The 21,400-nt window shown below is 37.5% G+C and overlaps 3 protein-coding genes and 1 pseudogene across 7 annotated transcripts; 1 reads left to right on the forward strand and 3 right to left on the reverse strand.

Annotated features, from left to right (window-relative positions):
* Positions 1–992: 992 nt before the first annotated feature.
* LOC148695911 (uncharacterized) lies at positions 993–1,849 on the reverse strand. Its single transcript, XM_088697429.1, has 2 exons — positions 1,667–1,849; positions 993–1,577 (listed from the first exon to the last, which is right to left on the reverse strand). The coding sequence occupies exons 1-2, from the start codon at positions 1,847–1,849 to the stop codon at positions 993–995; spliced, it is 768 nt and encodes a 255-aa protein (XP_088553555.1).
* A 5,672-nt stretch (positions 1,850–7,521) lies between these two features.
* LOC137735431 (E3 SUMO-protein ligase SIZ1-like) lies at positions 7,522–16,003 on the reverse strand. 5 transcript variants are annotated; one of them, XR_015964050.1, is made up of 19 exons: positions 15,612–16,003; positions 15,379–15,502; positions 14,892–14,972; positions 14,328–14,370; positions 13,970–14,060; positions 13,540–13,702; positions 13,216–13,346; positions 12,774–12,842; positions 12,599–12,686; positions 12,408–12,483; positions 11,752–11,825; positions 11,271–11,378; positions 10,681–10,842; positions 9,774–9,878; positions 9,609–9,689; positions 8,642–9,518; positions 8,305–8,474; positions 7,990–8,066; positions 7,522–7,918 (listed from the first exon to the last, which is right to left on the reverse strand). XR_015964050.1 is itself a non-coding variant. In XM_088696595.1 (18 exons), the coding sequence occupies exons 2-17, from the start codon at positions 15,400–15,402 to the stop codon at positions 8,326–8,328; spliced, it is 2,322 nt and encodes a 773-aa protein (XP_088552721.1). In that variant the 5' UTR covers positions 15,403–15,502; positions 15,612–15,982; the 3' UTR covers positions 7,522–7,918; positions 8,305–8,325. The 5 variants fall into 5 exon arrangements, 2 of the variants coding, with proteins under 2 accessions (XP_088552721.1, XP_068330955.2); XR_015964049.1 differs by having other exon boundaries at positions 8,010–8,066; positions 15,612–15,982; XR_015964051.1 differs by having other exon boundaries at positions 8,010–8,066; positions 15,590–15,841.
* Positions 16,004–17,232: 1,229 nt separating this feature from the next.
* LOC137734404 (transcription factor GTE1-like) lies at positions 17,233–18,264 on the reverse strand (annotated as a pseudogene).
* A 205-nt stretch (positions 18,265–18,469) lies between these two features.
* Positions 18,470–20,939, forward strand: LOC137735184 (disease resistance protein Roq1). Its single transcript, XM_088697430.1, has 4 exons — positions 18,470–19,036; positions 19,186–19,467; positions 19,584–20,147; positions 20,217–20,939. The coding sequence occupies exons 1-4, from the start codon at positions 18,470–18,472 to the stop codon at positions 20,853–20,855; spliced, it is 2,052 nt and encodes a 683-aa protein (XP_088553556.1). The 3' UTR covers positions 20,856–20,939.
* Positions 20,940–21,400: the final 461 nt, after the last annotated feature.

Raw genomic sequence — 21,400 nt, forward strand, 5'->3', positions numbered from 1 at the left:
GTCCTTACCTAATCCTTAATGTTCAACGATGTCTTGCAAGGAAAAGCACCAAGAGTCATATATTGGGTCAACAAACATAAGTACCACGGGCCATATTACCTAGCAAACGGCATTTACCCAAGGTGATCATCGTTTGTCAAAACAGTGCCACATCCACGAAGTGCAAAGCAAAAATACTTTGCAAGCTATCAAGAAGGGTCTAGGAATGATGTGGAGCATTGTTTTGGTATCTTCCAAGCTCGTTGGCCGATTGTCAAAGGTGTTGCCAAAATATTTGATTTAGAGTCGCTTTGATCCATCATGATGATGTGCATCATTCTTCACAACATGATTGTGGAAGATGAGTACGATTATGATGTCCTTGATGAATATGAGTCAGACACGATGAACAATGCCAGAACACAAATATATTGTGCTAATGATGCCACCGAAGAACCCGTGCAATACAAGCCATTACAAAGGGATGGACGTTACAATGAAAGACTCATTCAATGATATACTTCACTTCAGGACCCATACATGCACAATGCCCGACAAATTGACTTGATAGAGCATCAGTGGGAATTGAAACAAACTCAGGAAACTTAAGTTCATTTAGTGTGTTTGTTTTTATTTGGTGTGTTTTTTAAGTTCATTTAGTGTGTTTTTTTTTCATATGGTATGTTTATGTAATTTTATTTGGTGTGTTTATGTCCTTTGAATAAAGATTCTCTTAGTTTAAATAAATTACCGAATTAAATAAATATACTCTTAGTTTAAATAAAGTACTAAATTCAATAAATTGGAAACAACTTAAAGTACTCTATTCAATAAATAAGAAATTACAACCCAAAATGATTGGAAAATTATGGGCTCCGATTAAAAACAAATTCCCTAGTCTCTCGTGAATAGAAAATCATCACCTAACCAATTTGTGGTGCTATGATCATCTCATCTTGTGGTACCAGGACCATCTCCTCTTGTTCTCACTTCTCGTGCATGCCTCCTTCGCATCACGTCCACTTTCTTTGAATTCCAAAATATTTAGAATTCAAGGACATCGCCTCTACAGGCTCCTTCATAATGTCACGATCTTGCTGAGCCCTACTTTCTTCTTTAAGCTCTTCCCTTTCTTGCCTAAGTAGCTCTCTTTCTCTCTCATTAACTTGAAATAATCTCTTAACAGCTACAACTTTTGCCGCCTCTCTAGCCTTATCAACCTCAAATTTAGCCATTTCCCACGCCAAAGTCAATTCACCTTGGCGAGCAAGTTCTTCCATATATTTTGCATAATCATTCTTGGCAGCACTCCCTTTTCTCTTTGAAGCCTTCTTACCTTGATGCCTAATTGGATAACTGGTCGACCCCGACGCTTGTTCAGGGGGTGTTTCCGGCACTTCTTCTATGTCGATTTCATGAACATGCGAGTCATGAATGGGCGTAGAGTGTAGATGGGTGTTGTTCATGACAACTTCTGGACCGATTGGTACAACTCTGAATTTAGGACAATCTTTGACAATATTCCAACATTCCCACTGGGTGAATGATTTGTTTTTGTTTTTGGTTTTGGCATTATACCAAGCTTGGGCTTGAAGTGTCTACACAATGAGGGAGAAGAAATAATTATAATCAAAGTATCTAATGTAAATTTGGGTATAGTACAAACAAACAAATAATATATTGTTACCTGATCCGCTAAATTTTCCCCACTTTGAAGATTACCACTAACTTGTGCCAATGCATCTCTCCAAAGACTAAATGATTGGCTGAGTATTCTCCAAAGACTGAACATCAATTCTTTGGTTATTTTCCCACCAATTTTCTCAAGATCATTGGTATGAATAAGACTCCACATTTTTCGCAGCTGCATCTCATTACCCGTAATCGGATCATGAGTAACTTCAACCCAACTAGAACACAATGTAAGATCTTCAATAAGCGTCCAATTCGTACCTGCATCATTAGTCATTTTGTTGGAAACCAATTGGATTAAAACTTTGAGAGAAAGATTGGAATGTGGTTGAAAGTATTTGAGAAAATATGAAATTGTGGTGTAAGGTAGAAGATATTTATAGAAAAGTAAAATCATTTTTTTTAATTTTTAAAACTTTTTTCAGATTTTTTTTAATTAATTTTTAACATTTTTTTTATTAACTTAATTAATTTCTACTGTTGGATTAAAAAAAAAATTGAAATTCAACCCTCCAGATTGTGCCACGTAGCACAACAGTAACATTTCAGAATTTTTTAATGTGATTTTTTTTTTTTTTTAAATTTAAAGGCGAATAATGTGGATTGTTGATCTCAAATCCAACGACTGCTATTGTGGAAGGTTTCAAAAAAATTTTGACACTTGGAAATCCAACGATCCAAAAAAAATTAACCATTGAAATCCAACAGACGAGAACGTGCCACGTGGTCACCAACAGTAACTTTTTCGTCGTCTGCACTGCGGGCCCCAGCGCCTGAAATGTTTTCGAGGATGCGCGCATGTTATGCACGCGCGTGACGCAAAAGTAATTAAATCGTGGCTGATGTCAGCCTGGCATCACCTAGCCCACATGCTCTTGGGCCCCCCTTAGCCCAATCGCCTGCATGGGCTGGAGCTAGAAGTTGGGGCTTTTGGGTCCTATTCAGTCGTAGGTCTATCGGGCTACTCTCCCTCCGGTGGAGTTGCTCTTATAAACACATACAAGATTCGTCCTCTCATTAATGTGAGATTCATTCTCAACATTCTTTAGTAAGAGTTGCCTTAACCTCTAGTTATGAATCTATGAATGAGAATAAAAAGTTCATCATAGATTCATAATATAAAATATTTCTTATAACTTCGTATTTTCCCCTCAAACTTCACTAAGCCACCACTTGTATTTGTTAGCATTGTTTTACCTTGATTGGTTTATTTATTTTTTACATATTAAAATATCAACTAAAAGTCAATTAAAGTACTAATTAAAATTACGGTAAATTCAACTCACATACCTTTTAATTATTATATATATGTATCATTTGGAAGAGTAGGAACAATATATGGTTAATATGTTCTCTACACCTTCTGTATGCATCACAATTTATTTCCCCCACAAAACTTTAGAGGGGCTTGACAAATGCCCCAGTGAGCTTTAACTGCCTTTGTCAATAAGTGTGCAAAAATCATTTTACTACAATAATCCAACGAAACACAATGTTTGTAAAGTAATATCTATGAATGAGTGTGCGAAAATTATTTTACTACAATAATCCAATGAAACACAATGTTTGTAGACAGTGACGGATCTAGAATTTTAAACTCGGAGGGTCCCAATAATAAAGGTCAAAAAATTTATAGACAAAAATAACGTCGAAAAGTTAAATATAATACATTTCATTCAAAAATCATGTGCAAAACAACATTACAAGCTATAAAATCCTAATTAAAGCGTCCACGACGAGGTTTCATAGTCTGAAAATGTTCCATGATAGCTTCATTACCAATACATGAAAAAACATCTTTCTCAATGTAAACAACTAAGTTGTCATTCAACCATTGATCTCCTATTTTGTTGCGAAGTGGACTCTTAATGATATTCATAACGGAAAATGTCATCTCCACTGAAGCAGTTGCAACTAGTAAAACCAAAGTCAACTGAACAACCAAATATACATATGCAAATGTTTGATGCAACCCTTTCTCCATCATTTTCTTAGCAAGCTCATTAATCCCCCGCAATTGAGAAAAATCATTATCAAAACGCACAAAATGGGAACTCATACTTTGTAGGCCTACAAGGTCCCATTTGCAAATATGCTCTTCGGACCTCATCTTGAATATTAGAAGGATAGTCTTTCATTTGAATTCTTTTTCCCGGGTCTCTCTCAAGATTATTAAAATCAATGTTTCATTCGAATTCTTTTTCCCGGGTCTCTCTCATGATTATTAAAATCAATGTCACACTCATTTTGTCTTGAGCTTGAACTATCCGAACAAGTAGATGGTGCTATTGGCTTGGCTTGAAAAATCTTTCCATATTTCTTATTTCTAAACTACACATTTAACCAAAAACACAAAACATATACCAATCAACCAATAAACAAAAATTCCATCTAAATTTCAATGATAAAATGAGTATACAAACATAAAACATATCAACAATCATATCACTAATAGACTAAAACTCTCCATCAATATCTAATATAATTTAATTCAGGTTAGATTAGAATACCAAAAAGTTTACTTGAATTTTGAACCAAATAGTGGTGGCTTGGAGAATTGAAACAAGTGGAAGTATGATATTAGAGTAATGTAATTATAATATGGGATTGGGTGGGATTAGAAATTTAGGGTTTTGGAATTGGGTGAATATAAGAAAGATGGGGGGATTAGCGGGGCAAAACAGAGGAATAGGGAAAGGACTCTTGGGAAAGATGGCCCGTGTGGGGCTAGGCCTTAAAAAAGAGAGTATGGAATCATGGACAAACGGCACCGTTTATCTCAGGCTTAAAAAAATATAAAATATAAAAAATAAACAAATTAAACAAATTGGCCAAAACACTGCGTTTTGGACCAATTTTTTAAAAGGCCTGTTTGTTTTCTTTCTTCTCCCCCGCGGCCCCGCTATCTTCGTCTTCGTTGCAAGCTGCAACCTTCAAGCTGGAGCCTGCGGTACAGACCGTGTTTAAATTTCTAGTAGCATTTTAGAATCGCCGAGGGGTCCTGGGACCTCCCAGGTCCCTCTGTAGATCCGTCTCTGTTTGTAGAGTAATATGAAGTACTCTTGGAATAATTAGCTCAAAGTATTTGACGTTGTTCATGAAATTAGTCCTCTATTAACATCTTTCATGGGAGATGCATGGCGTAGTTGGTTTCCACAAAAACAAAAGAATGCATGCACGAAGATTGCGTGGATATTGTTCTTTTACCTGTTACATGGTATCTAAGTTAGGCTGCATGGTATAATCTTACTTCCCTCACGAATAATGCACTTATAATTGGTTCTTCATAATTCATGCCTATAAATAAGTGCTTTCGAAGGAGAGGCGTGCATGCATACAAGAACTACTTACAAAACAAACACACAAATGGCTATTGCGTTGAGTAAGAAGGCATGTTTTGTGCTAGTGGCCATGGTGGTTCTTGTCGTGACCTTTCCAGGCTTTCCTCCAACTGCCTTTGGCGACCAAAAGAAAATTGAAATGCCCAAATCCAATTCTACTCATGCCAATATTGATGCCAAATGTAACGCCACTACTGATGCCAAATGTGATGCCAGTGTCGACGACAACAGATCAGCGCCAAATTAATGTGACGCCAACGTCTACGACAAATTTGATGCCAAGACAGATGCCAACGATGGCAATGGGGTGGTTATAACAAGTACTTGTAACAATGAGAAGGGCAGAAATAGTGAGGAATTGATCATGTCAAGGAAGATGAACAGGCTAAACTCAAAGATAATCAAAAGGAAAAGTAGGAAAGTCGACGATCAATGGGTGTAGAGGCTCCCCATGCATTTTTTTTGTGGCCCCTTGCCAGCTCGGCTGTGTTTGCGTACCCATTAACCTTTTGCCCTTTGGCATCTGCAGCGATGTTGCTAAGCTCTATCTCTGTATCATTCACTATATTACTTCGTTAAAAAATCCACGTATTAATCTGCATGCATTGCCACCAATCATAATTAATCTATAGCTACCGGTCCGATGGATGGTTAATGTAAAATGAAATAATGTTAATCGTGAATATATACATACATGTATACGTTCCTGTTGGCTGTATTATGTTCTGTTGTTGTCTAGTATACATATTCTATTCGGAGCTATGAAGTTCAGTTTGGTTTTCTTGTGACGTTTTGCTTGCAGCTGGGAGATTTGGCCAAAACTGAAATTGTTGTGCTACTTAGGATCAAAGTATACCTTAAAACCATGTACTAATTCAGGTGTCCAAGGGAAAGGTGAACTTTGGGTGTCCATTGAAATACACCATAAGAACTACTTGTGGGACAATAGACCTAAAAGATACCCAGGTTGCCCTATTTCTATATCTCCAATTCTTGTGCATCAACATGCTGATAGTAAATTACTAATTATACCTAGCGCTTAATTTTGGGCATTAGCATGTCTCTGATTGTATTTGGTTAGATTCGTCTCTTTCTTTGTACTGGACAAGAGTTTTAACTTGACTCTCTTAGGAACCTTTCTCTTTAATTTAATTTCCTCTTACAAAAACTAGCTAGCGATTAATCTAGTAGCTTTTTTTTTTAAATATCGAAAGAGCTTACAAGTATGAATCCCCTAACCCCTTCCCCATCTATAAAGAAAGGAAAAATAAGTGGTATTAAATTAGGGTTTTGAACTTTTGGTCTCGACAACCGGTGAAAGGGAGGAAATTTGTTGCGTGGGATAGTGGGACATTGTTTTGCTTGTAGTGGATGTGCATGTATTAATAGTAATGCTAGGAAGATTCAAAGGTTATGTATATCTTTTTATAGTTACAGTAAATTTCTCGTGGATTTTGGGAGACATTCGCATTGGAATTAAGTACTAATGCAAATATATAAATCCTAGCTAAATTTAGCCTTGTAGCTAGCTACATGTACAAAAACACTCATACAAATTTAGTTCAAGTGCATCAACACGTAACATGTAAGACACTACTGGAGAAGTTTTGAAGTGTGACAGTCACGTTCTCCAAATTCGCAGCTATAAATTAAAGTCGATCATGATTTTATAGAATAGTAATAAGAGTCTTATATTCTTTATATCATGAAGCATAGCACACTGAGTTTCAATAAGTTCATGTGGGTGGTGCTAATTGTGATGACTTTGTTGGCTCCAATGGGGAGCCTTGCTATCTGTCATCACGATGAGAAAACACTCGAAACCGCCGTAGCAACAGATCCGGCCGCCACCGCAGAATTGAAGATGCTGCAGGAATGTGGAGTGGTGAACAAGAACAATGGCTGCCAGGGTTCTGCATGCACTTATACCAGCAACCCTTGCTGCTCTGGCTGCCATTGCCTTCCCGTTGGTATTGTCGTCGGCGTCTGCTATGGCGGCTGCTGCCAAGATTAATTAGTTATTAGTTCGATTATTGCATATGGATCGTAGTCTCATATATAGCAACCTTAAATAAAGTCGACCCGTGCAATAAGCAATTCTGCAAGCCATTATCTCCTTCTCTCTTCTCTAGACGGCCACCTTCTCTCTATTCTCTCTCCCAATAATTAAGCTTACAACCTAATATTAGTTAATGATGTTTTTTGCTTCTCAGAATTGTATATAAACGCACTACATCATAATTCTTACAGATGAGATTTCTGACCGAAGGAGTGGAGTGTTTTAAGTGTTTCGATCTGGTTTACCAGTAGACGAAGATATCGAGAATATAAACCCGAAGATGCATTCAAAAGTCGATCATCATTGAGAGGGTGACCGGACGTGCACCCGTTTCATGTGTCACCGATGATGGGCAGTGAACTGCATCTGCGATGGGTGTTATTTGGCGGTGGGATGACATACTTTGTGCCTCAACAGTTCCCAAATCCCTGCTGTTTTGTTTCCCAAATATTGATAATTACCTGTATACAAACTTTGATTTACTCATAATCCTAATACAAAATTCAAACATTTAAACCGAAAAATCGCAATTTTACTTAAGTCCAACTACCATCGTCGCTAATGCAACGGTTCCTCACTGCTACTCTCATGAGGAACAAGCATTGCTTACATTACAGCTAAAAACCTAACAGATAGAACCCTTTTCTATTTACAGAGGCATCTCAGCATGGTAAAACAACTAAAGGTTTTAATCCTTGTTGGTCTAGTCCGCTGACACAAAAAGAGCACCGTTGCATATGTTACTACGGTGAAACTTCCGCTATGTCCAATTGTCAAAAATATCTGCATAGAGATTGATTCTTTGGCAACTTCAACAAAATCACCAAGTTGAAAGTATACAAGTTACCTGAAAAGACAAAAATTAAAACTGTCAGAGAATGCAATTAGCTCCAGGGTTGCTAAGACAAGCATGCTCACACGTGCTCGCACACACACACATGCAATTCAGCCGACTTCTACTTTGTGATGCATCTCTAGGTAATTAAGACATTGACCTGCCAAAATCAACATTATTGATACTTGAATCCATCACACCAACAGCGAGGTTTTAAATTTACGGCTCAGCACAAAACAAACTGGTTTAAAAACAACTTTGCATTGCAAAGGCATGGCTGAAACCTTGAATTTACAAACATGAAGGGGTTTGCTTATCCTATATAAATAAATGAAAAACAAATACGAGAACATTCAGAATCAACAATCTAAGCAGACTATGAAAACTGAGTTGTGTACCTCTGCAAGCACCAACTTTGTCTATTCAGAGTTGGATTCTACTGGTAGATAAACTCGTTGTCTCAAAGTCCTCGGCTGACGAGGAAAGGAGAAGGGTCCATCTGAAAATCTCCGTGACTTTACTTTGTTAGACCGAACCTCATCAGTTCTATCCTTAATTAAAGGAGTAGCTGCAAAGGATTCATATACGAAACATCAGCCTCAAACAAACATCAAAACGGGCAATGTTTATTTGAAGCATTATTACAATCACACATAATATAAATATTACCCACATTTCACCATTAAGTAAAATCTTGTTCAAACAATTACAAAGTTTAATAGACAAAAATTTTACCTTCATCTGATTCACATTCATTACTCAGTTGTACTTCATTTGTGGATGCATGTCCAGCGCAGGAATTGGGAACACTTTCATCGACCCTGCCAAGTCGAAGAGAGATCCAGTCGTCCCCACTAATGCCGTTTGATTCTGGAGGAGGATGTCCAGAATCGGACTGTTCCAACAAAGGCGAGGGCTGAGTTGGAAGAAAATTTTGCAGTGAGGGGTCCTCACTAGCAAGGGGCAAGGTGTTTTCAATCAAGTCCAATCCAGCATCGGCATGGAACATAGAAGAGTTCATAACTTGGGTGCTCGAATTTAGATCCTCTGGAACCAATGTGTTATCAATGAAAGAACCAGAGACATTACCAAAGAATTGGAACCCAGAATCTGTTCCACTTACTGGCAATGGATTGTACGGGGTTCCAGAAGAAACAAAGTTGGCATCTTCTTCTTCGGAGTCACTAAGAATGATGATGTCAGTATTCCTAGCTTCAGCAGAATCACCATTCATATTTGAAAACGTTGGATCAGAATTATATGGTACAGAATTGATTTCATTGTCCTCATTTACAGAGAAATCCATGTGCCCGCTGCAGTCACTGCTGCTCATTGTTATTACATTGTGACTGCAGCCCTCATATACTTTCTCTAATGGGCCATGCTGATGCCCACGAACTTCAGTAACCCCATTATACATAACTCTATGATCTTCGTTTAAACCAGATTCCAGCTTCAACTTCCTCGAGGGTTCTAAATGACTATCACCGCATGGAGATCCATCTGGCAAATGCCACTGCGCAAGATCACCAAACTCACCTTTGGTCTTTGCACTCCAAGAACCATCTGGCTTTACGTTGATCTCTGTTATGTCTTCTCCACAATTTCGCATCTGTCCACCAGATAAACAATGAAAAATGTCTTTGATTCCACAAGATTCAGAGACACTACATAAAATAAGATTAATCCTTACAGAAATTACCATAGCTGTAATGCGATTGAAATAACGGTCAATGATGACATCCTCTACAGAGTAGTTCTTCAGGCATACAGGACATTGCCACTGCAACCATAACACATCATTTACATATTTGTAGATTTTGTAAAAAATAAAAATAAAAATTTATAAGCTTATTGTATCACTTGCCTTCCTAGAGCGTTGGTTTAGCTCCACAAAAGTTTCAAGATCAAAGCAACCCATGTGGGCACAAGGTTTGAATCTGCCAGCTACCTTCATTCGACTACCACTCATCTGACGGTTACATGTAAACATTATGTCATAGACAGCATTAATTATGAGCTCTACACTACAAACAAGGCTTATATACACCGACTTTACTGATATTTTCAAAAATCAACTTAATTGCTATAAATAAGCCATAACAAAATGACCAAAGATGACATATCAGACTGCAAATTGCAGCTCATTGTCTGTGATCCGCTGCTTGTGGCTAAGGACTGTGAGCTGTACATTTTTCCTTGGGATCGACCAGCCTGTTGACTGCTCAATCGGCCAAGGCCGGTTTTGTGGTCTTATAATTAAGTGGCCAGCAGGAAGGCAAGCATAGTCAGTATGGATCCTTGTCAGTATGGATCTAACGACAGATAGTCTTACAAAACCAGTTTGAAGAAAGGGTGGTACAATCTATGCTGAGAAACAATGGGTCTATGGGCGTGATAAAGGGATGACCACCAGGACATCCCTAGGACTTAACGGTTTCAGTGGACCGCACTCCTAAGATAGACACAAGGAAACCCGACCTAATGCCTCTAATACAGACTACTCTCCTAACATTTCTGAAGTTTTAAATAAAGATATAAGCCTTAGTTTGCCTCTAAGGTGTATATTATAAAAAATAAAAATACCAAAAAGCTCAATATTTATGGGCAGCCTCAAGATGCAAAGCTTCGTCCTAGCATTCTAATAATCCAAACATTGCAAAACTTGATCGAAAACTACCACTCAAGTATGACTAGAAACAAGTAAAATAACATTAACAAGGGCATGCAGTTAAAGGGTGTGAAAATATCAAAAGAAAACAACCATCACTTACAGGGCAGCGGAGATTTACTGATATTGAGTCTGAAATTACTTCCAGGTCACTATCACTATCTTCAGCTGCAACAGCAGGCCCACCGCCAATGCAACGACGAACTCGTGCTAGTGCATCTTCAAAAAGCTCACCATCTTCTTCTTTAGGAATCAAGTGGCGAACCTTGATAAAAAGTTGAATAAAGGAGAAAAGCAGCTGGTGAGATGACATGCTATCCAGATATGTTTAGCTTCCCTTCAACATCTTGAGGTATTTCTCAGAATTTAATACAGTGAACTAGAATGATATTCTCAAAATTTTCAGATTTATTTCATGGATCAACAATGTTTCCTTGATTCTACGATGGTCCAATAAAAGATATCTGCGTATTCATGCTTATGGGAAGTTCTCATGTACATACTGAATTTTCTGTTTGGTGTCCTTAGAATCTAGTGCCAAGGACAGCAGATTACAGATATATAATTGCATCCATCCACGAGTACCATCCACATAACTTATTGAGTGAGCTAACCAGCTCTACTCACCAGCGTATATTCCATAACTTAGTTCTTCTCTTTCAAAAACACTTTAAATAAAGAATCTGGATGTACCTGCTGAACTGTTCGTCGCTGTACAAGTCTGACACCAAAACAGAAAGCACGATTATCACATGCTGATAGTGAAATCTTATTGATTCCCTCCCAAATGCATAATTTGATCTGACATGAAAATAAAAAGTAAATCAAATTAAACCGAAGCACATTTTCTTAAAGCGCATGGATCTAATTATATAAAAGAAAAGTTTAATACTAAAATGTTTATAATATGAAAACTATAAAACAACCACCAGAAATGGCCACAAATGAAGTGCACAACAATTCAAGATGCATAAACCAAATAATTCTAGTACTTTGCAGCAAAAAGGAAAATGCAATGCATGGTGCTCCAAAAATACATGTATACTTAATGGAATGACGAATGAGTCTTAATCTCTATCAAGAATGAGCAATGCAAGGATTACAAGTGAAATGCCTTGAATTATGAGATTGACAATCATTATAAACATATAAAACTCAGAAGTGAAATACTCACTAACGCTCCATCATCACGACCATTGGCACCTAACAATTGATGTGCAGGTCTATTAACTGTCCTAACATTAATACCTGCAAATAGGGAACAAATTGAAATGTAAGTTGAAATTCAGGAAGCATTTACCTTCACAAAAATAAACTGGAAAAACAATAGTAGACCTGTAGTACAAAAACTTTAATTCATGGGTCATCCAAGGTGGCCTAATATCGTACAAACTCAGTAAACAGCAATAGTTTTTTTTTTGGCCACATGAGTAGATGATAACTAGCCTAGCTACTTATATGTATTTCACGTATACAGTTTTAGACATTTTGTGGATGCAGAACGTCAAATTTGTTATATCAAGAACAAACAATAGAGGTCACAACCATTGCAAGGCAAGCTTCATGTGGATTTTTAAAGGGTAATTTCGTTTTATCAATCTCAAAAGTCGGCCAATCGAGCCGACATACCGAATAATACAGTTTCTTAGGCACATCTCTTAAGGAAAGAGGGACAGGAGAAAAGACAGGTAAGGGGAAGAGAGAGAGAGAGGACAGAGAAATGCAGATAGCATGGTCACATTTCATTTTATTTTTTATAGAAAAAACTGTCCAGGTAAAATTTAAGCATGATCAATTGGTGGAATGGAAAAGGATGACCAAATTGCATACCATTGACCTGTAAATCTGCATACTGTGGCCATTGCATCCTAAATGAAACACTATCATTAAGAAGTATACACCAAGCCTGTATAAAAAAAACACTTATAAATAACTAATTCTCAAAGTAAATCTTCAATAAATGACCACAACTGGTCAATAAATATAACCATCACTTATTGCATAACCAAAATGAAACAAACCTGAACATCATATTCATTATCCTTTAGTATATCACTATTGGCTCTAGAAAGTAGAAATGTCTTCTCTACTCTCTGAGTAGGATTTGTACTGAAAACATTGATGAACATGTTAAGACAAAATACAACAGAAGGGATTACGAGAGAGAGAGAGAGAGAGAGAGAGAGAGAGACTTACCCATCTATTGGAATATTTGAAGTAACTAGTTTCACCGGAGATAGTAGATCTACCAGAGTCACCCAAAAACTGAACAGATGCAAAAATATCTAGGACTCATTGGAGGGGAAATAAAATTAAAGCAAAATAGGATGAGCTAACCCAAAAAAATCGATAAATAAAAAACACCTTTATCGCATTGAACCTAAGTTCCGGCATAAGTCAATAAAATTGAATAAGTGGTAGAGTTCATATTCAGTAACCTTCCTAACACAGTAAATAAGGAACTTAAGACATTTTAACACAAGTAACCTGTTTCAACCATCAATCATGTCTTTGAAAACCAATCATAAAGATTACCTTTCATGTGGCAAAACCAAATATTATTTTGCCAATTGTAACTATAGTTCATTTCAGATTTAAGACTCAATTAAGTTAAAATTGAAAAATGCATGATACTTACGGATCTGCTCGTTTGAGACGACACAATTCACAGTAGAAAAGAGGCCGAACTGGTACATTGCAATCCCCTGTTTTCTCTGGGATAATAACACAACCAATATGTTGCTGCACTTGACAACTTGGGTCCACACACTGCAGATAACATATACCGGAATTAGGTATGGTCCAATACTTCCGAGTTGTTCTAAAAACCAATGAATTGAATATGAAATGGATGCTGGAATGCTCCTGACATTCATGCAAACCTGAAGAAATATCCAGCCAATACCGCATAAACTAAAAAGGATTTATATGAAGTTATGAACTAAAGCAAATGCTACCAAACCTGTATCGTTGACCCAGTAGGCAATGCACTTCCACAGGGGCAGTGAATCTTCACATCTGGATCATTAAAAATTTTAACTTCCTTTTTAGGTTTTACACTGCAGGTGTCTGAACTACTCTGTTCCTTTGAAGCAGAATCAACTGACGGTGCATTCGGCAATTTTCTGGGACAAGACAAGTAATATAACAATCAAAAGGTCATTAGATAGAGAGGAGAATGATTATAAAGATTTCCAAACACACAGAAAAATGATACAAGGAAATACAAAAGAAGGGGCGTCAAATCACAAATTTTCTTTTTGTAATCAGTAGTCGCAACACACATTTCATAGAATAAAGGATAAGCCCAAAAAAATGCACAACTTAAAAAGAGGAAAAGTAAAACCTTAAACGGAAAAAACATATACAAAAACACTAAAGTAAAGTAGCACCTGTAAGCTTCACCAATCAGTTCTGCTATTCCTTTCTTCTCAATGAATTTTTTCTTTGATAGATGGAGTGCATTGGATGCTGCTAAGAACCCTGTAAAAGAAGATTAATCTAATTTGATCAATTATCAAGAACCAGGTCAGCGGATAAATATTTCAGAGTAAAATTTCTAGACACCCCGGATGTACTAGACGCCTAACCAAAACCCGCCATAAGTGACATTAGGATGCAATACTGCTTGGGTTGTACTTGTAGTCATAGTCGACTATTGCATTTTTTAAAGAGGGGCAATGACTATTGTATTTTTCAGACAGATTCTGAACTAATTGTAGGTACGACAAAGTTGTATGAAGAACTTACTTTGTTGATCTGAAACTTCTGCTAAGATTCTATCAATCAGATCCTGCACAGAAAAGTCAATGATTCTCAACATGCTGTTAAGCATGGATGCAAACATAAAGAATTAAATTGGGCTGCCTAAACTTCTAATAACAATGAATGATTAAGTGGTTCAAAGATGTCTGATTGGGAGCTACAAGCGAAAACTAAGAAAATGTAAAACCGTACGTCGATGCAAGACTGGCAAAATATGATAAATAAACAAAATGATTGAGACAGCACGTGTGTAAAGAACTCAAAGAAACTATTATCAGTCATTTGGATTTTGTAAGTGAAAGATCACTACAAATATCGCATGCTTAGAAGTAAACATAAATGGGCATCTACTGAATGCATACGAAGCCTCGGTTATTAAAGTCCTTAGTAGACAATAACTCCCTTCGAAGTGCACTCACACGGGTGAGTAAATTCATGAGCATATAAGGATATAATGAAGAAAGAAGCTAAGAGCCACCAATTTTCAGCGACAAGAAACATCTAAGAACTATAGGCAAATGCAGACCAATCTTATATCAAATAACATACCTGTTTCCGCCCTTGCTTTGACGTACCCAGCTGAGTCAGAACATTCTTAAGGTCTGTGACTCGAAAGGATGCCAATTTTCTCTGGAGGTCAAACATATATCAGAGAGGGAGGGAAAACAACATACACTCGCACATAAATGCATGTGAACTTTTGACTACGGACCACATATCAATACAAGAAACTAATGACTGAATCAAGTAATTTGATTTGACTCTACAGAACGGAAAGCATGAGACTTTGATCCCTGCCCTCTCTCTCTCTCTCCCCACACCCCACACCCCACCCCTCCTCACTCCCTCTCCGTCCCTCCCTGAACCCTCTCTCTCTCTCTCTCTCTCTCTCGATTATACAGAACAGCAAACATGACACTTTGATCCTCTCTCTCTCTCCCCTCTCAAATGCCAATTCAGAATGCAATTATAATGCCACATTGCATCAACAAACCACAAAATTTGAATTAAACCACTATAAATCAAACCATTTTACCTTGCACTCAGCCACCACATCCATTTCTCTTTGCCCACCAAACACCAATCACTGAAACAATTTCAGCTCCCAATTCGCAAATTCCAACTCCCAATTCGCAAATTCCACCGAAATCGAGCCCAACCTGAACCCGAAAACAATAAAAAAATCTCAAACCAAAAATCAAAATTCCAACAAAATCAAAACCCAATTTTAATTCGTTCAAATCGACCTAGCCGAGAGTGTCAATTTACCCAACAGGTTTCACTCAGCAGCTCAGTCCTGCTGCCATCACTCTGCCCTCCTCCTTTCAGAAAAATAAAAATAAAAACTCAGACTCGATCGACCGTTACGCGGCCGATTCGAATGGTTTACGAAATCGGTTTTGGGACTCGGCGTCGAATCCGGATTGGGATTGGGTGATTCGGCGCAGACCCTCTGATTGGACGGGTGGGGACTTGAAGGTACACGACGAAACAGAGTCACTTGATGTTGTTGGAAGTGGTTTATATACGCAGCGATCTCTCGTCTTCCCTTTGTCTCACATGAGCTCAGCAGCTATGGACTTTGGGCCATACGACTGGCGGCTTCTCTTTGACCTGCTTTCACTTGGTCAGTCTGATGTGGATCATAGATTTTGTTACCCTCGTTTTTCTATGGACTAAGATTTTGTTATAAATTGTTTTCTTATTAGAAATTGTTGGTATTAGAGTTTGGTTTTCATTATATTAGATTTGGAGTGGATGACTGATAGTTGTTGATTGGTACGAAATTTAAATGAATTTTGCACGAATTGTAACTAATTTTTAGATATTTAAAAAATCGTTGTAAAGAAGCGCGTATATTTTTATTGACTTATAGTCGTTGATTGGTACAAATATTTAATGAATTTATAAATAATCGATACAAAGAGGCAGACGTACCGCTCTAGACTCATAGTTGTTGGTTGGTAAGCAATTTTAATAAAATTTGGCATGAAAGGTAAAAAATCTCAAAATATTTACAAAAAAGCATGTATAGTCGTTAAATAGTATGAATCTTCAACACCAGAAATGGTAATAAATCTCAAAATTTTCAAATAATAATAAAAGGTCTTTTACACTACAAGTACCCGTCGATTGGTCTGAATCTTTAATAAATTTTGCACAAATAGTAACAAATCTCAAAAGTTTTAAATAGTACGCACATAGTATTGTGGTCAACAAAACTAATCCACATATATTACACTAGGAATTCTCAACTTTTCCTTAATTAGCAAAAAAGGAAAAATTCTCAACTTTTTCCTAATTATAGAACAAAATATGTCGGAATTTGTGGTTTCATCCAAGCAATATTATGTAAACAGAAATCGAACACAAACGCTTAAAAAGTGTATGGATAAATACTTTTTACTCGCTTAAACAAACAACAAACTTTTGAGAACGTGTAATTGAATTTTTTAATACAACACATATAAAACATTATTTGAGTGAAAATAAATAAATAAATATATATATACACACACATGAAAAGATCAAGGTTACTCAACCGCAATTCTGATTATATTAGAACTATCATAAGATGTACATACGTTGTCGTAAGAATTAATGGATAATGATCGGGAAATCATCTATTTAGATCATATTTTGCAAACCATATGACGTGGTTATTATTAATGTGCTTATTTCCTATTAATAATACATCATATGGTTTACAAATTTAATCTAAAAAATTGACCTACCTTGCATTATCTAAAACTAAAATGTCAGATGAAGCACTACGAATAAAACTTGGTCAAATGCGAAAAAATTAAGTTGCCAGAACCAAAAAACTATAAAACTAAAATAAAAAGGACCTTAAGCACAACCTAATGTTCTCTCGCATGGCATCACATGATCAAGGAGATGGTTTTTTACTCTTTTTCTTGGCAGTTTTGACGATCCCGTCAGAAATCTCTCTTTTTCGGTTATTAGTAGCGTTTCTGATGTTTTTTGTTAGTTTTGTTGCCGCTGTTGTGGTTGTTAGCAGCGTTGTTGGTGTTGCCACCCATGCTTGCTGGACTCTTGCTTTTAACTTCTACAGCATCCTTCACAATAAACTTCAACCTCCACTAGGTAGAATGAGTCTGCAAGAATATAGTATAAGAACTTGGAAGTATGAACAAACGAGAAGTTAGACGACAATCAATTATGAAAATCGTTACCTGAGCTTCGATGTCAAGGTCCACCCTCATCGATGATCAATTACTTTGCGCAATAATCTCCAACGCCTTGCGAAGATCCTCAGGCGACAATCTGATGATCAATTACCTGAGCTTCTCTTCAGTTGACATTTTTCTGAAACGATGTTCTCAAAATAAGATATGGTTGCTGGCACTCTTTCCCTCCACACACGCACAATGAGATGACCGAAGGACGCAGATAGAAGGTTAGTTTAACGGACCTCATTACTTAAATCTCTAGCCATTTTGGCACGAGTAGCCGGCTTCTGCCTCCTCCTCTTCTAGCCTTTTTTCCTGGAAGTATGTTGCTCTGGAGTTATAAATTATCAAGAAATTAACCAAGATGCTAAGATATTGTCAGTACCAAACCAACAAAACCGAACCCCAAATCATTATGTTGGGATATACCTCCTCCGTAACTTTAGGCAGAAACTGGAGACACTTCTCCTCAGATTTTGCCATCAAAGTTTTGGCCATAACATGAACATTGCTTCTGTCATCATTATACGTAATCGCGTTTTTAAAACCAACCTCACATCAGCAATGAGGAATGAGGAAACCAACAAAAGCCTGTTAGAAGTTGGTGGATACTATCTTTAATAACAAAGTCATAACGTAAACAACAACAAAGCCTTCTCCAACTAAGTGGAGGCGGCTGTATGAATCCTAAAACGCCAGTGCACTCGGTTTTGCTCCAAGTCTTCCATTAGCTCCAAGCACTCCAACAAAATCATAACATGCAAGGCAACTATCCTACTTACTGTTATTGTCTTACAGAGTTACAGGCGTATCAGAGAAGTAAATTTATAAACAGCTAAATATGCATTGTCATTGGATGAACCTCCCCCCGCCCTTCGTTTTCTTCACGTTGCATACGACCCACAACAAAAGAAGTCAAATACCACAAAATCAATGCATGCAGTGCATGATTTCCAAGCGGAGGAGTTTCTTAGTTGGCATCTTAGTTGGCATGCCTTTGGAAGTCATTGTCCCGATAATGAATATATTGAACTCGCAAGAGATGTTGTTGATTATTGTGGAGGGTTGCCACTGGCTCTTAAAGTTGTAGGTCGTTTGTTGGCTACGAAAAAGAGTAAAAGCATATGGGAAAGTACATTGGATAAGTTGAGAAACATTCCATATGGAACTATTCATGAAACGCTTCAAATAAGCTGTGATGGTTTAAGTGACGATCATGTGAAGGGTGTGTTCCTTGACATATCTTTTTTCTTTATTGGATGGCATAGAGCTACTGTCATGGCAATATTGGATAGTTGCAGTAGCTTTTCTGTAGAATCAGAAATCAACACTCTCCAAGATCGATGTCTTCTAGATATTGATAGAGGATTTTTTAGGATGCATGATTTGATTCGAGACATGGGAAGGGAAATTGTGCGGGCAGAATATGCTATGGAACCTGGAAAGCGTAGTCGATTGTGGCATCATGAAGATGTAACAAGCGTGTTAAGTAACGACTCTGTAAGTACATCACAACCAGAAATGTTATGTTGAATGCATATAAAGAGAAGTATTTGCAAATCCCACATCTAATGCATTTTATTTCCTACATAGTTATGTTATATGAACAATCCTTTTCTTACTTAACTTGCACTTACATCTCAAAACAGGGAACGGAAGCAATTAGAGGACTAACTTTGGATTTGCCAGAATATTCTAACGAGCATAGCTTCCATACAGATGCATTTAAGAAGATGTGGCGTCTGAAATTTCTCCTACCCAAATATGTAAAGCTGACTGGAAGCTACAAACATTTTTCCAAGGAGTTAAGATTGTTGTCTTGGCATGGATTTCCTCTTGAAGCCATACCCGCAGATTTTGATCTACGAAACCTAGTTTATCTTAACCTGAGCTACAGCAAGATCGTACGAGTTTGGGAGGATTCCGACCTGGTACGATATAATTATCAATCCTTTCCACAACTTCATTTTGTAGAAATCAACATCAATCATGCATTCTCTCTTTTATTTATTTGGATTTTGTTTTTTGTTTTCTCTTTTTGTAACAGTTACCCAAGAAGTTGAAGTTTCTTATTCTTAATCATTCCCATAACCTGGCTGAATTACCAGACATTTCAAAACTCCCACATCTCCATCGATTGATCCTCAAAGGCTGCAAGGGTTTGTGTGCGGGTTACCATTCGTTAACACAACTGAAGATGCTTGCTTATTTAGATCTTAGTGACTGCAATATAACGGATGATGCAGTTCTTGAAAATCTTGGGGCTCTATCTTCTCTAACCATTCTGGTTCTAGATGGGAATGGTTTTAATGGGCTACCCATCCTCAGTGGCCTTTCTCAGCTTCAGTTGTTATTTTTAAATCGTTGCATAAACCTTCAGGCAGTCCCAGATTTGCCGACAAGTTTGCATACGCTTAGAGCGAATTACTGCACTGCACTGGAAATAATGCCTGACTTTTCAGAGATGTCGAAAATGACGGAATTGCAACTGAAAGACTGCCGCAAACTCAAAGATATTCCACACTTGGATAACTCGTTAGGGTACATGCAAAACATTCATATGGAAGGGTGCACCAACCTCACTCTTCCTTTTAAGGAGAGCATCCAAAAGGTAACCTACCTCTCTCTCTCTCTCTCTCTCTCATTGTTGCTTAAAGAAATCTTGCTGCACATGGTATAGAAATGGAACGGGGGTGGATTTGGCGGACTTTTTCTCTCCGGAAATGAAATTCCTTACTGGTTAGCCGCTGTCACAACTGAAGATGAAATTGTCAAATATGAAGTGCCGCAAAGTATTGATGGTAAAATAGGAGCATTGGTGGTGTGCATTGTTTATTCTTCGGACGACTCCCAGTGTGTTGGGTCTCTATGCATTGATGTTGCTAATCATACCCAGCGAACTCAGTTTTCCATCTGTCCAATGGATGCCACCGTAATTGCTTCAGGTGAAGATTATCTTTGGCTGCGAAATCTTTCAAACAAAAAGCTGAAACTGAAAGGCGGCGACACTGTTCTTGTGCATGCAGAATTTTTTGGAACAGAGGATGATCATCATTTCAAGGTAAAGAAAACAGGAGTTGATATTGTAGACTTTGAACCTCTTCTAGAAGTGTATAAGATTGACTATAAGCGTTTCGCGTATGAGAATGATGATACAGGCAGGTCCGTCGATTGGAACCATGCCCACAAGAATGACGACACTGATCATGAGGCAGGGTTAAGCCATCACTCACCTGATGAGGACCAACCTTGCAAAAGATGGAGGTTTTGTTTGCCTTGTTTTGGTAATGCTAACATATGGCAGGGTATTTGGACATAAGTGACTTTTCAGTTTTGTTATTGTGCTGTTTTATTGGCAACGCACATTTTCTTGAATACACCCTGCTTATGGTCTGATATGAAATGACTATTTATGTTCGCTAACTGTAGAACAAAACCCTAATCAGTAAAGCCACAAACACGTTCATCCTGACCGATTTCACTTTGTTTAGTTAGGGTTTTCAATTGTGGTTAATCTGTATCGATTCATCGTTGATTATGAGTGCTTCTTACTCAAATTAGACAGAGTTTCTGGAGTGTTTGTTTTGATTCAATGCCTCACCGAATCGCTTGAGCTTAAACTGTGCATATGGTAGCAATTCAGTCAAGCTTTTTGTATAGCTTGAATGAACTGAAGTATCTCTTCATCCATGCTGCAAATCATTTCTGCTGCGTTGTTCAGTGGACTTTAATTGTTATTTGATTAGTACAGTGTTGTTCAGCATACGGTGAATCTTGTAAAAACACTCCCTCTAACACCCAAATGGATGAAGAAAATATTGCTCAGAAATATGAGAAAATTGCTTACTATCCTCGTGCGTTCTG

This window comes from Pyrus communis, chromosome 7, assembly GCF_041283825.1.
Source record: "Pyrus communis isolate YQ-2024b chromosome 7, ASM4128382v1, whole genome shotgun sequence".
Classification (NCBI taxonomy): Eukaryota; Viridiplantae; Streptophyta; class Magnoliopsida; order Rosales; family Rosaceae; genus Pyrus; species Pyrus communis.